Source organism: Falco punctatus, assembly GCF_963210335.1.
Source record: "Falco punctatus genome assembly, chromosome: 2".
NCBI classification, from domain to species: Eukaryota; Metazoa; Chordata; class Aves; order Falconiformes; family Falconidae; genus Falco; species Falco punctatus.
The window spans coordinates 75,351,687-75,367,485 of record NC_137581.1 but is presented as its reverse complement, the minus strand read 5'-3'; the positions used below and the strand labels follow the sequence as shown (position 1 = coordinate 75,367,485).

The following is a 15,799-nucleotide window of genomic DNA, read 5'->3' as shown; positions in this document are numbered from 1 at the left end:
TTACTTTGTTAAATTTACAGATTTGCTTCCCAAAATGACTAATCTGTATCTCCTGAATGTTATGAATGATAGAGCATAGAGTTAAGCACTCTAAAAGGATAAATGCAAGCAGAAATCCTACAATTTAGTGCTATTTTTGATTACATGGATTATTATTTCTTGCAGAGTGAACTAGAGTTTTTGTAGATGGATGTTTAGAAAAGCGTACAAGATATAGACTTCCTCAGAGACAGTAATACTTTAGATAGATATGGAAGACACATCTTTTGCTTGGTTAAACCAGAATCAATTAATCCTTTTTTTGTTGTGATCTCAGGCACATCTTGCACTAGCAGGTCCCTGTAATTCTCTTGATAGATTTAAAATATCATTAATTTCTGAAATAACCCTTTTACTTCAAATTAACTGATAACCTTCAAATAATGTCAGAAAAACATGGAGAGAAAAATATAAATACATATACACACACTAGTAAAACTAGTAATTTCTTACCATGCACAGTATTTTTCACTTATGCTTGTTTCACTTCTAGGATTTAACCAATTTTAGTTTTCAGGTTACCATACTTACCTATCACAACCAATTTTAGGAACAAGGAGTCTTAATATGCTGTAAGTAGCAGTATTAACAAAGAGATAAATTTCAGTTGGTAAATGCCTAGTTATCACCTGTTCCCAGGAGGCAGTGGGCTTCAGTCTGTTACCACAATTCCTTTTCTGTTTTTTGGAAAAATACTAAGTGCAAGTGTGAAATATATCAGTCACAGTGATTATTGAATGTTCAATCAAAAAGTTTTGGATTATTAGCCTTAAGTAATAACGAAGAAAAAAGACAAAGCAAATGTAAGAAGATTAGGAGCTCCTGTGCCTCTGTGAAGAGGCTCTAAATGTCAGAGAAGTTTCCTGGTGACAAAGCAAAGTCATGTTGACAAACATCGGAGAGAATTTGTGTTGGAGATCCTGGAGAAACCCATGAAAGTAAAAAATGATTATTTTTTCCTGTTTTCTGGCTGGCAGGCTGCAATGCAGAACTTGGAGGATTTGCTGGCCTCTTTGATTTGAAAGCAGCTGGTTACAAAGATCCGATCTTGGTATCTGGAACTGATGGTGTTGGCACAAAACTCAAGGTAATGTGAAAATTTATGTAAAGGAAGGAAAATAGCACAGAAGGGAAAACGTTTTAACAGAAAATATCAGTTGTCTTCTAGAAATAGCTATTTGTCTTTCTAAAAAGGCAATGAAAAATAAAATTGCCTTCCTTTAGGCAAAAAAAATCAAGAATACATTTGACTTCTGGCATGTAAATAACCATACTTGAAATGATGCTTCAAATAACTAATTTTTAATCTTAATTATGTAATCAGGGACTCCATTAAGGTAGAATCTCCACCCTCAAAAAGATTACTCATGGGGAAAAACATTTAATTATACGGTTGCTATTGTGTTTATGCAAACTGCAATGGAGCCCTTTCCAGTTCAATCCCTTTCCATAAAGTGCCTTTTGTAGTTGTCAATTAAGGAAGTAACAGTTCCTAAAATGAAATGTTAGGAGAGGCTCACAGCCATGATAATAAATTAGGCTGCTCCTCAAAAAGCATCTAGAGGAACAGCATGATTTCAGTCCTCTTCCATTGCAGACTCTCTGTTTGTGATTCAGTTTCTTGAAGCTAACCAACAGGTTCTCTCGCTGTGTTTTGCAGATTGCACAAGTGTGTAAGAAACATGACACCATAGGTCAGGACCTGGTTGCCATGTGTGTCAATGACATCTTGGCTCAAGGAGCAGAGCCCCTCTTCTTCCTCGACTATTTTGCCTGTGGCAAACTTGATGTTGAAGTGGCTCAGGGTGTCATTGCAGGAATAGCTGAAGCCTGCAAAAAAGCAGGATGTGCTCTTTTGGGTAAGAACACTTTTCTTTGAAGGATATGAAAAATCTTATCCAATATCTTTATAATTGGTTTTAATGTGTTTGTTTTCTTACTCTGTTGAAGAATCTTAGAAAAAAACCCCAAAGCATCACATGTCTTTGTTTTCAGAGGACATAATCTCTACCCACTTAAAGGAGACAGTACAAATGATGCCATTAGCTCAGGAACTTGCACATAAATGTTCATATTCATTTATTTTCGTTTGACTTTGCAACTCTAACAGCTACCTAGAAAACAGCAATTTGTGTATTTTAATTCTTTGTATTTTTCAAGTAAATTTTAAAACATGCCAAATAGGTTTGTTTATTTTTATCCTTTATCCTGAAGGAAATCCTCAAGCTTTCCTCTAGAAACAAGATTTATATGCGTCACTGTGCATGCACATGTCCTTCTGTGTGTACGTAACTAAACTTCAAACCTTTTAGCTGATTTTAACAAAATTGGACAGGAAAGGTAAAGATCTCTCAGTTGTGTTCCCACAAGCTTCATAAAACTAGAAGGCCTGAGAATGTTTTTAAGAATGCAACAAAAGCTTCAGCTGGAGCTCACTACTTTGGATACAGAAATTAACCACAAGACAGAAACATAAAAGAAACCAGGTTTTGTTAGTTATAAAACTAATACCAAAATTATTTGTCTAGTGAAGACTTGCTGAAGGTTTATTTCACCAAGATGTTAGGACTCAAATTTAAACATTTTCCTTTTCAGACTTATAATACAAGTACTTAATACATTTTACTAACAAATTGTATATGTATTCTGGTATACAGTAATCTAGTTATCCATGAAAATGATATAGTATTTCATGTCTAGAATCTTTAGTTTACATACATAAAGCTTAAAATACAGCTTTAACACTGTTCAACTCAATAAAAATATCTCTAGGTCAGTGAAAAATACATTCTTTTGTATAAGTCTTTAGTTTAGAAAAGAAGTACAACATGGGGTTAAATTTTAAAGCAACGAAACCCAGAAGTTCAGTTTGTTCACATAGGTTTTGTTTTTCGTTCTTTTTATATAAAAACAGACATGGAAAACTACCATGATTTTTCAAAAAAGACCTTTAAATTGACACTACAACTGACAGTTGAAGTGTCTTACTTTAGGTACCATTTTATAACTGGTAATACAGTAATTCTGTCCTTTTTTCCAGTTCTGTAAGAAAGTTGGTAACAGAAGTCTTTCCTAAGCGGGAGTGTGTCATTTTGAGGTAGTTTGCAAGCTTTGACCAAGAGGCTATTCATGTTCTCATTTAATTTCTTCTGCATGAACAGTTAGCTTTACATTTGTCTTAAGGTGTTCTCTCAGTTTATCAAATATAATCAAACAATTCATACTTCAGCCTAAGTACATGTTATGTGAAATCTTGCTATGAAATTTCAAGATTTTATTCCCAATTGGAAGACTTTATAACTACAAAGGGCTTTGGGTGTAGTAAAATTTATTATCGGAGAATAGCAAGCTAGGAAAATCACCCTTTCAGACTGCACTCTAATGAGGTCAGCCAGATAAAACATAATTTTCAGGACGAAGCAAGAATATGTTCTAATAATCAGGATATAAGTTAATAGCCTAGACAACAGTTCAACTGCATGGATGGGTAGGACAGGCCCTCTTTTACAGTGTTCTCCCAAAACAGTCTATAAACCTCAGATGTTCAAAGTCGGTGTGATAATGATGGCCAGGCCGTGGGCAGGAGTGTCAGGCAAGATAGCGCTATATACAAAATCGTCATGAGGGCAAGACTAATAGCTGTGTGGTTCCTTTGATGCTCTTGTATGAATGTCTTGGTATCTCTTGCACCTTGTAGGTTTTTCATGGAGAATATTAAGCCTGGCAGAAATTTGGAAATATGAACAATTAAATATATGCTTTGTTTTTAAAATGTGAATGCATAATGATTTGGTACTGGTTGTCAGAGTGAGGGAGGAAGTGTTCTTTCCCAGTCTGCTCTTGCTTGTTCGGTTGAAGGGCCTGTATTAAACACGTTTTTAATTATTTTTAATGTTTATTTATCCAATTAAAAAACCTAATCTGTTAATGCCTTATGAGTTTAAAACTTTGAAAAATTGCATGCCTACTGGTCCCACTGGTTTTCCAACACCCCCTTTCTGTTTCTTTTGGGTTCCCACAGGAGGAGAAACTGCTGAAATGCCAGGCATGTATCTACCTGGAGAGTATGACCTGGCTGGTTTTGCTGTTGGTGCAGTGGAGCGAGGGCAGATGCTGCCCCAGCTGGAGACAATTGCTGATGGAGATCTGGTTATTGGAGTAGCTTCATCTGGGGTTCACAGCAATGGGTACAGCCTTGTGAGGAAGATTGTGGAAAAGTCATCGTTTGATTTCTCTTCTCCAGTTGGTGTCTCCGGTGATCAGACATTAGGTACCACTGATAATGTAGTTTCTTGCATTATAACTTGAACTTCTGAACATCACACTATCGTTTTATCTGTGCCTTTGCTTTTGTAACTTTTCTAAGGTGCTAGAAAAATTATTCCATTATTTGACATGTTCTCATCTTGGTTTTTCCTGTGAATCACATATGCAGGAAAGAAACTAAGGGAGGGGGATAAATGAAAAATTGCATGTTAAAAAAGGTAGATAGAACATTGTGGTTTTCTCCCTGGTACAATGCTCATTAGATTCCAGCAAATTAATATTTTGAGATTTCCTCAATTTAGTATTGATTAACATTTCTTTCTGTGCTGTAACTGGTCTTCTTTCATCTCTTTCCATTTACAGGAGATCTCTTGTTAACCCCAACTAAAATCTACAGTAAGACTCTGTTGCCTGTCCTTCGCTCAGGCCATGTGAAAGCCTATGCCCACATCACTGGAGGGGGCTTGCTGGAAAACATCCCCAGAGTTCTCCCAGAGTCCTTTGGTGTCGTTTTAGGTGAGGTAAAAAGACAAGCTGTGGAAACATCCTCATGTTAATATGGACTGATGTGCAAGCCTGTGTACATGGGGCCATGTCAGCTGACTTGTGCTGTAAGAGGTGGACTTGTCTGTCTAGAAATGTTTGCTGAACCTGAGCCAGTCAAAACACTTTGTAGTCTTAAGACTGCTACCCATCAAATTCACTTCCCCTGAAGGTGTTTTGGTTTGGATTTTCTAGGAAACTTTTTCCATGCTTGCAAAAATAAAACAACTTTAAAAGCAATCCAAAATGAGCTGTCATCATTTGCAATAACCTACAGAATTATTGCTAATTAAATGATATTCACAAAGTCTTCAGCATTCAGATATGTTTAATAGCTCAAGTACATCTCGTACTATTCAACATACCTTAATTAATCCTCATCATGAGCTCATCAGGTATGCTAGAAAGAGTATTTCACTTAGGGGGAAAGTGTAGTATGGAAAGGCGAATGACTTACTAGAGGTTATGCAGTGTTCATTGGGTTGTAGAATAAATATTTATTTTAATAATTTAATAAATAAATGTAGAACTAATATTGAGTTTTGCACTCCAGAACTGCATGTAAATCGTTCTCCCACTTGTCCACAGTGGACACTAGTATAGGTAGATGGGGATAACACCATTTTAAAGATAACACAACAAGAAGGCAGCTTATTGTTTTTGGAATTCCTTTACAGTGGCTTGTCCAGAAGCATTTCTCATGCTGCTGTAAATCATTCTTACCTTGTTGGAATTGGGTGCAGTGTGAGACTGTTGTGACAGTTTTTAAGGCTATTGTTTTGGTACAATAGTTTCTCTAGAAGCAGAGTTGTCACCTTTGAGAAGAGTATTTTCCAAAGACTGCCTCAAAGCCCATTTTGAATTACTGATTAACGTATTGCAGTGGAACAATATGATTAATTTCCTCCCAGAGTGACACTTCCTTCTATTCCCAAGTCTTGTTCAGTGAGGAAGGAAAAAACATTGTGTTTCCATGCATGGAAGCTGATTTCACTCAACTTAATGCTGCTGTGGGACTCTGTCTGTGCTTTCCATCCAGATCTTGATACTCTAATAATTGTAGTATTTGCCCATTGGTAGTGATTTCCACGCTTCATTTGTATTTTCAATTTTCTTCAGATGCTCTTACCTGGAAGATTCCTGAAATCTTTTGCTGGCTCCATAAAGAAGGGAACCTCTCTGAAGAGGAAATGACTCGGACATTTAATTGTGGGATTGGTGCTGTCTTGGTAGTTCAGAAGGAGCTAGCTCAGCAGGTCCTCAAGGACATACAGAGACACGAGGCAGCCTGGCTGATTGGGAAAGTTGTCTCCCTGCAAAAAGGTTATTAAATTTTTATTTTCCTTAAAAAAAAATGCAGAGCTAAACTCCTTAGCTGGTGAGTCTCCATGGAGGTTAGCTGAAAATCTCTTAACTGAAACCTCCATGCTTTTTTGCACAGCATATTAGAATGACAGTCCTTACAACTTCTTAGTCCATAGAACACGTGCTTAGCAATGTGAGATGTCACCAGAACTATAAATAAATAATGAGAAGTAAAGCAGTGCCATTAATCTCTTTTCATGGGAATTTTTCTCTCTGTTTCTCCTTTTATTTACATTTTGTTTTGTTGTTGTTGGTTTTTTTCCTCTATGTGTTCAGGCTCTGCCCATGTTAAAGTCCATAATCTGCTTCGAGCCCTGCAAGCCAATAGGTCACTGTCTCTGCACAGTCATATCCAAGGCAAAATCCAAACAAACAAAGTGAAGGTTGCTGTCCTTATCTCTGGAACAGGTGAGAGTTATATTCTTTCCTACAGTGTAAGACAGACTATTGAAAAAGGAACTTCAGCTCAAATTTAAAATCTCTTAAGTCCTTGCAATTCTCCATGGAGGCTCTGGTAGGCTTCTAACAGGCCTTCAGTAACAGGCAGAATATATTTTGATTAATTTCAGTAACAAACAGAATGATCTTTAACCTCTTCTGCAAACTGATAATGAATTGCATCTATGTTCATATTATCTAGAAATTTCTGCACATCTCCAGATTCAGGTAACCACTGTGTTGCACTACAGGGACAACAGCATTATTTTGCAAAAATATCAGAATTTCTTCTTGCCATATAGGTACTCCTAGGGTTTCCAGTATTCTCACTTGCTAAGAAGTAGACCATCATTCCAATTCCATAAATTGCAGTTTAAAAATGTAATTGCTAGTAAAAACCCTGTAGCCTCCAGCTGTCAAATTCAAGTCCCAGTAAGATCAATTAAAATAGGACTATTGTTAATGGGTTTTAGATTGGGTCTCACCCACATTGCTGCTTATTTAAAACCTATTCTAGTTGTTAACTGTATTTATTCTCCAGGAACAACTTGATATTCATGAATAGTTTTTTTACTTATAGGCACAAACCTGGAAGCCCTCATAAATAGCACAAAGAAGCCCACCAGTTTTGCACAAATAGTTCTTGTTGTTTCTAACAAAGCTGGTGTGGAGGGGTTAAGGAAAGCTGAAAGAGCTGGTATTTCTACAAGGGTAAGTATTTCTCATCTTTTTAAAATTAGCCATCATTATCTCTGACTGTAGCAGGAAGGTACTGTGAGATAGTGAGTTTTGCTAGGGTACGAGATGGTTTGATAAGGCCTTAGCTTTTCTTTTTTGGTCTGTCCTGAACTTGTGCCTTTGGGCAAACTACCTAACATGGGAAGCAAAATACTTCCTTTTTTCCTTCTCAGAAATGCTGCCAGCAATCCTGATGGTTTTGGGAGCAGTCATTATATTAAACCAACGCAAAACTTTCACAGTTAGAATCTAAACTTTGCCATTTATTTAGCTGCAGTGCATTTATGCTAAAGTAACAAGCTATTTTATCTGAATTTAATTTTAAAATTACATGCTGAACAGACATGGTAGTTCATTTGAAAGAAATAGAGAGGTCAAACTCAGTGGGACCTTCCACTGACTCCCTGGGCATTGCTTCAGGCTCTCCAGGATTCATTCAGAGCAAACTGTTCCTCTTAGTGTCACTAGACCTAGCGCAGCATTGCTTTGCCCTTTGTGCAGTCATTTGTATTACAGATGTGAAATGTTACTGTTCTGACTTAGGAGCATTTTACAGTCACATTTCACTGATAATTACAGACACAGGGAAGATCTGGGCCCAGTGCAAGCTTTGTTATTAACTTGAATAATAGCAGGATCTGAATGTTAGTGCTGCTGTCTCTTATTTGGGAGTACACAAAGATCACAAGTGAAATATGTCCATGGTACGCAGGGGAAGAACAAACATATAATGAGGAAAAAATTATAGTCTGGGAGAGCTGATGGTCTCAGTGGTTAAGATGGAGAGTGAATGGTGAAACAGGCACTGAGGAGTACCTGCTGTGCCAGTTACTACCAGGTAGCTCCTGGCAAAGTTCAGCCCAGTCTTGAGCTGGGCTCTGTTCCTAGTGCCCTCTGCCACCTTTTCACCTAACCCGTTCTGTTATTCAAAACTAGTGTGGTAAACCTGGTAGGGATTAACAGGCACTTTTATTTAAAAGACTGTGGATGTTTTAAGTTATGTAGCACTGCCTTCTTCCTGCTTAAATTAGGGGATGTATCCTGGATGAGAAATACATAACTCAAGTATATTGACCTTATGTGGTAGGGGCTGTTTCAGGAGTTTGCGATTAGCCTTTCTTTCAAGGTTTTGTGTTACAATTTTCAGCAAGATTCAACTGCTTACAGCTATCAGAGGCCTTAAATTGTTTGGAATCATTGCAAGGCTTTAGGTTGTCTTAATGACCTACATTTGTAGGTTGTTAAATTGTGTCAGAATGCTAGGGCCTGCAGCTATGGGCCAATTAAAAAAAAATTCTTGTTTATTCTGATGATTGCTCTTTGGGAATAGGAATAAAGACTGCACGTTTGGCTGTTAGCTGCATGCATTCATGAAATGTTCTTGCTGTGGATGTGCACCCAACCTGAGCCACATGTGGAGATTTGCTTGTTTTTTATTACTCCAGGGTACCATTTCACTGTGCTCTTAGGGCTTTTAGATTAAATTGACAGTGTCCAAATTTCTTTGTCTTTTGGCTTATCACAGGTTATTGACCATAAATTGTACGAAAGTCGCACTGAATTTGACAGTGCAGTTGACAAAGTCCTTGAAGAATTCTCAGTTGAACTGATCTGTCTGGCTGGATTTATGCGAATACTGTCAGGTCCTTTTGTCAAAAAATGGGAAGGTAAGCACAGCATAGTAGTGTATGCATTTTAAAAAAAATTATTTTATAGCTTATCCTCAGGAAAAAAAATGGGAAAAATATAGAAAAGGGACCATGTTATTTCTAGGTTTGCAGGAAACTAGAATGTTCCAATCTTGTGAGGAAAAGGATGAAAAAGAGAAAGGCTGTATTTTTCCCCTTCCCCCTATAATTTCTGCAGAGATTCAAGGAAGCCAAGGGCAAATACAGATCTTGTAGTCTTTGATTTATTAGAAAATATTTTGCAATAAGGCTGTGAAGACTTTAGACCTCTGCATATGTTATGTGCGGGGCAAATTGTTGCCTAGGCAGTAGATGTTGGTTGGGGAGAGGTGAGCCTCCAGCCACTGAGAATTCCTTCTCTGCTTTGGCTGCATATAAAACTGCAAAACTGGCCAGCACTATGCAGTTCCTGTTAAGAAGACCTTGCTAGTCCTCTGGTCTCAAATCCCAGGAGCTGTCTGAATCCAAGGGTGGCACGTTTCACAGGCAGATTCAGCTCTTGTTTGTCCAAAGTGTTCACAGTGTCTCCATTCTGGTCATCTTTTACGATTTTTCCATGTCTTTGTTAGAGGCAGCCTACTACACCTCTGCCTACTCTGCTCTCCCTCCCCTAGTTGTTACATTCCTCTTCTTATCTCTTATTGTTTTGTTTAGGGAGTCCTGAATCACACACAGGCAGCTGCTCTTCTCACTGTTTGCGCTGCTTTGGATTCAGTCACGGTTACTTAAACTACTTCTTGCTTATACCAGTTACAGGCTGGTCAGCCAACACATTGCAGCTTTCTGGGCGGCCTTTGTTTTTCACATGGTGACTTTTGAGCTAGCTGGGTGTGTCTGTCACACAGGCCTTTTACACCTGAACTGCTTTTCAAACCTCTTTAAAATCAGGGGAGTAAACAGGCGTTCCTAGGAGGCAATTCGTTTTATGCTATTTCTGTCAGCTAAAGTAAGTCAGATGAACTCTTTTTGGTTTTTTCCATTCATTACAGAGTCCAGAAGATGAAGATGTTGGATGTCTGGTGTAGACAGCTGTAGTTAGGAGAGAGGAATCCCTCACTGCAAGAGATGTGTATTGAGTAGAGTATTTGTGCAGAGGATAGAAAAGAGCTTTCTCTGGTGCAGAGATCCTGTGCAAATGAAGGATGAGCTTAACTCCCACTCATGTAGGGAGGACTTCCAGTGCTGATGATTGCCCTGCACACTGCAGGATTTGTTACATATTTGACTGCCCTGGGAGCAAAAGAAAATATTTTCTTCGGTACAGGATGGGTAACTCATTTTTTAGATGTCCAGAACTGAGCTTGAAAATAGATACCTACCTGAGCTCTGACCAAGGGTATGCTTCAGCTAGGTCTTAGATATGAGCTCAAACATTCAGTTCAGCTCAGGGATCTGTGCCAGCTAACAGGAGCCTGCTGTAAAACTCTGACCCAGACATGCCTAGGCACTGACTACCCTAAATTACCCATGGGTAATCAATTCTTGCTGCTGCTCTCTTAAAAGCTGTTACGTTTTCTTTCTTTCACAGTCACGAGGACGTAGAGTGTGAAGTTAGTTGTGAAACTCTTGCTTAACGGCCCTGAAATGTTAATTTTGAATCTTAAAATAAAGGACACATGATAACTAAAACAAAACAAGCAAACAGAAAACCACATTCCTTTAGAGCAGTTTCTGGGAGAACGTAACGAGAAACTGAGGAAACTCAGAAGTGCAGAGCGTTGTTTCCAGCTCACTTTCCCCAGTACCTTTTCACTCAGGCAGCAGACAGGGAGATGCTGATGCTTAAAAAGGGGTATTTTTGAGATACAATACACATCTGAGATATTGTTGAAGATCAGCTGATACATTTACCTCTTTAAGTTGCATAGGTCAGTATCTGCACAAGTTATTGCAGTGAGAGTGCGGGTTTCATATGGTGCTGCCAGAAATGGCCTTCACTGCACATTATGAAATCATAAGCCTCTATTTTGGTACACTGCTGCCTCCGCCAGCGTATGTCAGCTCAGTCTCGCTGCTTGGCATTTAGGTGGTGTTCAATGAATCCTGATGACATACACTCTTCCTAAACAGGAGGCATGCAGAGACAGCGTGGGTGTAGCATACTGTGGTATAAATAGTATTGATGGCCACTTTTTTTTTATCCTGTAAGGCTTTGTACTGAATCCAAGAGAAGATCTAGGGCTGTCAGGCACCTTTTGACTTCACTCTGGTTCAGAATGGGCAGGAAGAGTTGTCACAGACATATTAGAAGCAGACGGGGAAGTCTGGCAGAAGAAAGAAGGTTTTCTTACCGTTTAACCATCGCATTGCTGTAGTGGTGAGACCCTGAGGTCATGGGCAGCCACTCTCACTTACTGTACGTCTGGGTAGGAACTCAGGTATATGCTTTCTCTTTTAAGGGCAATGTATGGTACAGGCTTCCCAGGGTTACAGCCACGGTCACACCTGGTTGAGCATTAGAGGTTACCTTCAGGATCCCCCAGCCAGATTTCTGCGTGGAAAGTAGCAGTGGTAGACAGGTGCTTTTCAGAAGGGCAGAGAGAAGGGCTCCTATGTGAGCAGCTGTTGTCTTTTATTAAGCCGAAACAGGTGTGGAGGAAAAGTCCAGGCTAAAGAATTTTTGCCTTGTCATGGGAGCGGTGAGTGGGGGTGGAGTGTCTGTTACATCATTTTAAACTGCACCAAGTTTCTTCTGGGTGCTGAGTTTGTAAGAAGGAGGATTGTGCTTGTGATCAAAGAAGAGAAGAACAACATGCTGAGGGAAAGGACAGCTACATCAAAAAACTAATTATTATTAGTCACTGGAGAAATATGCTTTAGCCACGCAATTAATTATAACTGATTGCTGTCTTGATTTTTCTGAAATAGTGAGACATTCTGAAATGCTTTGGGTTGGTTATCTGTCACTGTCATCAAAAAGTGAGCATATGTGAAAGTCATGAAGAATCTTTTTCACAGATTTTTTTGTTCTTCTGTTGATTATGGTACATGGAACACTCTGGTAAGGCTGAATGCTGTAAGTAATGCCTCACTTACAATTTTACAGGAAAAATACTGAACATCCACCCGTCTCTACTGCCTTCTTTTAAGGGAGCAAATGCCCACAAATTGGTGTTACAAGCTGGAGTCCGAGTCACAGGCTGTACTGTACACTTTGTAGCTGTAAGTACTTCCTTCTCCCTCCCTTTACAATTTATTAGTCTTAAGATTTTCACCTCAGAGCTTGCTTGGAACACCATTATACTATCACATTTGATTACCTTTTCTTCTTTGTTCATAACATTATTAGACAATACAGTGCCTTAGTTTGCTGTCCCTGGAAAAGCAACTGGAGATGAATAATCTATACAACAGTTTAAGCTTCACCTAGGTTAACTTCTTCCCTGAACATCCTACTGCTGCCTTCCATCAGTTGGAGTGGATGTACTAATTCCTATAAGGCCTTGGCTAACCCAAAATATTTACACAGCACCAACAACTTAGATTTTATCAGACAACCTCCTTATTTGTTGCCCAAAAGAGAAAAAATAAAAAAACAAAATGACACTAGAAATGATACAAGAAGCTTAGTTTTCTTAGGAAATAATCCCGTGTTTGTGGGAAAAGAAAAAATCTTGGCAATTTATGTTAGTCAAAAACAAAGAAAACAAAAGCCAGAGATCTCTTGACTTGGAAGGTGCCTGTTTTTATCAGTTCAGGGAGCATTTTTTCCCATCTTGTTCAGTTCTCAGGCTTGACAGTAACCGTTCTCCCTTCCTCTGCTGCATTCTTCAGATTATCTTCCCCTTTTCCACTGCTCCTGAAATCTGTTCTCATGTTTTTTCCTTGATCTTGGAAAAAAAGACAAAAGCTATTTTTCCAGATAGAAGGAAAAATTGCATTCCTTTCTTCATGATACGACTTAAGAGTTTCTTCTATGTGTGGCAGTGTACTGAGAAACAATAACTAAACAGCAGGGATCTGCCTCATTAATATGCAAAAGAAAGATCTGCTGGGTCCTCTAGTCCGGCTCTGTGCCCAGGCTTGGCTAATTCACTCTTCTGAAATGAAATGTCATTGTTTTGTCCAATTTAGCCCATCATGCCCCCTGTTAACATGGCTTTTGTGGTTTTCTGGTGTTCTGTCTACCTCCTCTGTTTCTTTGAACCCTACATTTCTGTTAGTTCCTCACAGGCCAGAGTGAGTGCCAGCATCTTTTCTGCATTTCTCACATTAGCCCAAATTCGTGTCTCCTGTAATAACTTAATGACAAACAGATCCCCGAGGCAGCTGGATTACATTCCTTGCCGTACAGCTGGGCCCCCTTCTCTCTCTTCTTTCAACCGTACAGACTTTCTGGCTGTTGCTTTTGCAGGAGGAAGTCGACGCTGGAGCAATCATTTTCCAAGAGGCAGTTCCAGTTAAGGTTGGTGACACAGTGGAGACCCTGTCCGAAAGGGTGAAGGAGGCCGAGCACCGAGCCTTCCCAGCTGCCCTGCAGCTTGTCGCCAGCGGGGCTGTTCAGGTGGGGGAAGCTGGCAAGATCTACTGGAAGTAGGAGCAGCATGTCCATGAATGTCCTCAGATGGGACGGCTGGGGTGCCTTAATTGATCAAAACAGAGATCTCAGACTAATAACATGGACACTATTCTCTTCACAAAGAGTTTTCAACATAGAGTTTACCATGTCATGTTCTCACTCAAATGGCTAAAGATTCAAGGTACAATCCGGAGAAAGCCACAAATGGGAATACTGAGGCAAGGGGGCTGCTGTTCTCAGTAGTTTCAGCAACGGCTCCGTTACATGCTTCCTAACCATGATCACTTCCTTGGCTGACATTTCGGTTCTCAATCACTTTTTTAAAAACAAAAAAAAACATTCCTTTGGTTACAGAGAGATCTGAGCATCTCTGAGATTGACTTAGGAACATCAGTATTACCCTCTAACAGACCATACAGGCTGTAACAAGGGTTCCTCTTGTCATGTGCTGTGAGGAAAAGTAATGGAACTAGTACAATGGAAGAGATGGCTAAAGGCAAAAAACTTTGCTCACCAAAACCTCTAGCCAAAACAAGATAAACCGGCCTCCCAAAACACTAACTATTTCTGCAGATAATGAAATAGACTTTTTTCCATATAATTTCTGGTTTAATGTTGGTAGATCTTGTCTGGCCCAGATTCTCAATATATCCCATGATTTCAAATACTGGATCTGCTGTCAATCAGATGCTAAATAGAATTAAATGTCTGCTGACCATTTGCCTTCAAGCATCCCCATGTGAATTCACATGTGAATTCCCCTCAGAGATTTGTTCAGAGCCAAAGGAGTTGGGTTGGGTTTTTTCTTTCAGTTTTGGGTTTTTTTTATGAATGAGCAGAAAGGGAGTTAGGACTAGATACAAAAATTCTGTTGAAATAAGTGCCTTTATTCTTAAAACATAATACTGATGGAAACACAGTAAATGTTATTCTGAAAGCAAGAATGGTTTTTGCACAGCTCAACTCTTATGAAAAAGCACCTGGTTTTCTTTTAATGTTTTACTATAGTTGTGAAAACATTTGAAGGTACATACTAAAATCATCAGTTTTCCCCCATACAAACCAGAAGCATCTGACTGAAGCTGATTATGTATGTTTTAGAGCTCCCCTTTAATACAGAGAAAGCTGATTTGTATTCTGTGCACTGATGTCCTTACGGTACTTCTGTGTTGACATAATCTCAATTTGGATTTGAAATAAAGTCTAATAAAGTTAAAAATTTAAATATCAAAATCCTTCCTTGGAATTCCTTTACCCAGGGTATAAGCTGGGGGAGGAGTTTGTGAAACAGAATTTGACTTAGTCTACAGTACAGCAACTGTGAACCAGTTTGTGAGGTTACAGCCATGTGCAATCCTGCTTAAGGTGGTATCCGCCGAGTGTGGTGACCTTACTGTTTCAGTGGCCAGATGGTCCGTGATGAAGTAACTTGCCGACAGAATATTCCCGTCATTATTTGCCACCGAGGATAAAGCTGAAGCAAATACAGAGGAAAATGACACGGTCAAATTTAATTTGCTTGTAAAAGGCAAAGAATAAAAGATAAGTCTTCATCCCAACTTTTTTCTGTAGGAACCTGCCCTCCCACAGCAGGGCCTCCCCCGCGGGCAAACTGCCCACCGAGGCTTGAAATGCAGCCTGTCTCGGAGAATGCAAAAGATGTGGGGAGCGTCCAGCTCTGGCAGGGGTTCAGCCTGCTCGAGTCCAGTGCCTTAGCCATGACAAAGTAAACATTTTACAAGTCAAAAGAAATTGTACTTCAATGAACTCACACGTTAGAAGAAGTAGGGCTGCTAGGGGTGAAATCGCTACCTGTACAGTTAGTAAATGTAATGTCAGTGATAAAAGCTGTTTGATAGCTGCCAGAAAAGCCAACAAGCTGCTGGAAAATCCAACAGCCCATTCCGTCACAGGTGGCTCTAGCAGGGCTCAGGTAATTTGCCACTGGAGGCTGATAACAAATGGGATTTGAGCCCCTAGCTGTATTTCGACAAATGCATAAAAAGAAATTTCATAGTGAACTGGATCTTAGCTGGCTTTACTTCCACTGCCAATCTGTAAAAAAAATAAACAGATTAACAGACTGTCACCACACCCAGCCTCAGAGGGCTGCCAGGAACACAGGTACAGAGTGAGTTGTTCTAGACATGATCATCTGGAGACGGGTCAGAGCACAACAACTAGCACCCTATTCTCTGTTAAC

The 15,799-nt window shown here is 39.4% G+C and overlaps 1 protein-coding gene across 7 annotated transcripts in view; it reads left to right on the top strand.

Annotated features, from left to right (window-relative positions):
• Window positions 1-14,810, top strand: part of GART (phosphoribosylglycinamide formyltransferase, phosphoribosylglycinamide synthetase, phosphoribosylaminoimidazole synthetase) — a 41,190-nt gene extending 26,380 nt beyond the window's left edge. For 6 of the 7 annotated variants that reach the window (XM_080374706.1, XM_080374707.1, XM_080374704.1 and 3 more), the window contains 10 exons: window positions 1,017-1,126; window positions 1,700-1,898; window positions 4,061-4,309; window positions 4,669-4,821; window positions 5,968-6,171; window positions 6,490-6,621; window positions 7,232-7,362; window positions 8,915-9,056; window positions 12,124-12,239; window positions 13,432-14,810. In XM_080374706.1, coding sequence (XP_080230832.1) covers window positions 1,017-1,126; window positions 1,700-1,898; window positions 4,061-4,309; window positions 4,669-4,821; window positions 5,968-6,171; window positions 6,490-6,621; window positions 7,232-7,362; window positions 8,915-9,056; window positions 12,124-12,239; window positions 13,432-13,614 — 1,619 coding nt within the window. In that variant the 3' untranslated portion in view covers window positions 13,615-14,810. The remainder of the gene's footprint in view (window positions 1-1,016; window positions 1,127-1,699; window positions 1,899-4,060; window positions 4,310-4,668; window positions 4,822-5,967; window positions 6,172-6,489; window positions 6,622-7,231; window positions 7,363-8,914; window positions 9,057-12,123; window positions 12,240-13,431) is intronic. The other variant, XM_080374703.1, reaches the window with a different exon arrangement.
• Window positions 14,811-15,799: the final 989 nt, after the last annotated feature.